The sequence below is a fragment of the Limulus polyphemus genome, unplaced genomic scaffold (assembly GCF_000517525.1).
Source record: "Limulus polyphemus unplaced genomic scaffold, Limulus_polyphemus-2.1.2 Scaffold15668, whole genome shotgun sequence".
In the NCBI taxonomy this organism is placed as follows: Eukaryota; Metazoa; Arthropoda; class Merostomata; order Xiphosura; family Limulidae; genus Limulus; species Limulus polyphemus.
In genome coordinates this window covers 4,939-5,716 of record NW_013681278.1, presented here as the reverse complement: position 1 = coordinate 5,716, position 778 = coordinate 4,939, and the positions used below count along the sequence as shown (strand labels likewise).

At 39.8% G+C, this 778-nt stretch overlaps 1 protein-coding gene across 1 annotated transcript in view; it reads right to left on the bottom strand.

The window, feature by feature from the left end:
- Positions 1-416: 416 nt before the first annotated feature.
- The window catches only part of LOC111084279 (polycystic kidney disease protein 1-like 2), a gene marked incomplete at its 3' end in the record, with an annotated part of 4,691 nt that continues 4,329 nt past the window's right edge, over positions 417-778 (bottom strand). The window contains exon 3 of the mRNA XM_022381038.1: positions 417-641. Within this exon, the coding sequence (XP_022236746.1) occupies positions 417-641 (225 nt within the window). The remainder of the gene's footprint in view (positions 642-778) is intronic.

Here is a 778-nt window from a genome sequence, read left to right as displayed (position 1 = left end):
TTCGCTAAAAGTGTGTTCATCTCGCTAGAACACATTCGCTAAAAGTGTGTTCATCTCGCTAGAACACATTCGCTAAAAGTGTGTTCATCTCGCTAGAACACACTCGCTAAAAGTGTGTTCATCTCGCTAAAACACATTCGCGAAAAGTGTGTTCATCTTGCTAGAACACACTCACTAAAAGTGTGTTCATCTCGCTAGAACACACTCACTAAAAGTGTGTTCATCTTGCTAGAACACACTCGCTAAAAGTGTTCATCTCGCTAGAACACACTCACTAAAAGTGTGTTCATCTCGCTGTTCATCTCGCTAGAACACACTAGCTAAAAGTGTGTTCATCTCGCTAGAACACACTCGCTAAAAGTGTGTTCATCTCGTCAATATAACAAAAATATATAATGATTAAATCAACAGTTTACCTTCTCTACGTCCTTTTTGTCTTTCACTCTTGCCCAGATCATCAAGAGGACGTAGATTAGAAGAGTGACGATAATAGTCATATAAATGGTTACGTTATCGGCGAATCCGGCGTTGGCGAAGACGTAACTGAAGTCGATAGTGTTCGGTGTAACAAAAAACCCACTTCCGAACGAGGTCAGATGGTTACATTTGCAGTGGGTTAGTGCACTGTTGGCACTGTGGACCTTTAAAGAAACATCTAGAAAATTAGAGGAATTTTTCCGTAGAAAGTTTCAATAATTCATCTCGTAAATCAAGAGAACAACGATAAGCCATGTTGTTAACACTGCCTTCAGCAACATTTTTGCTTAGCATAGAGAAC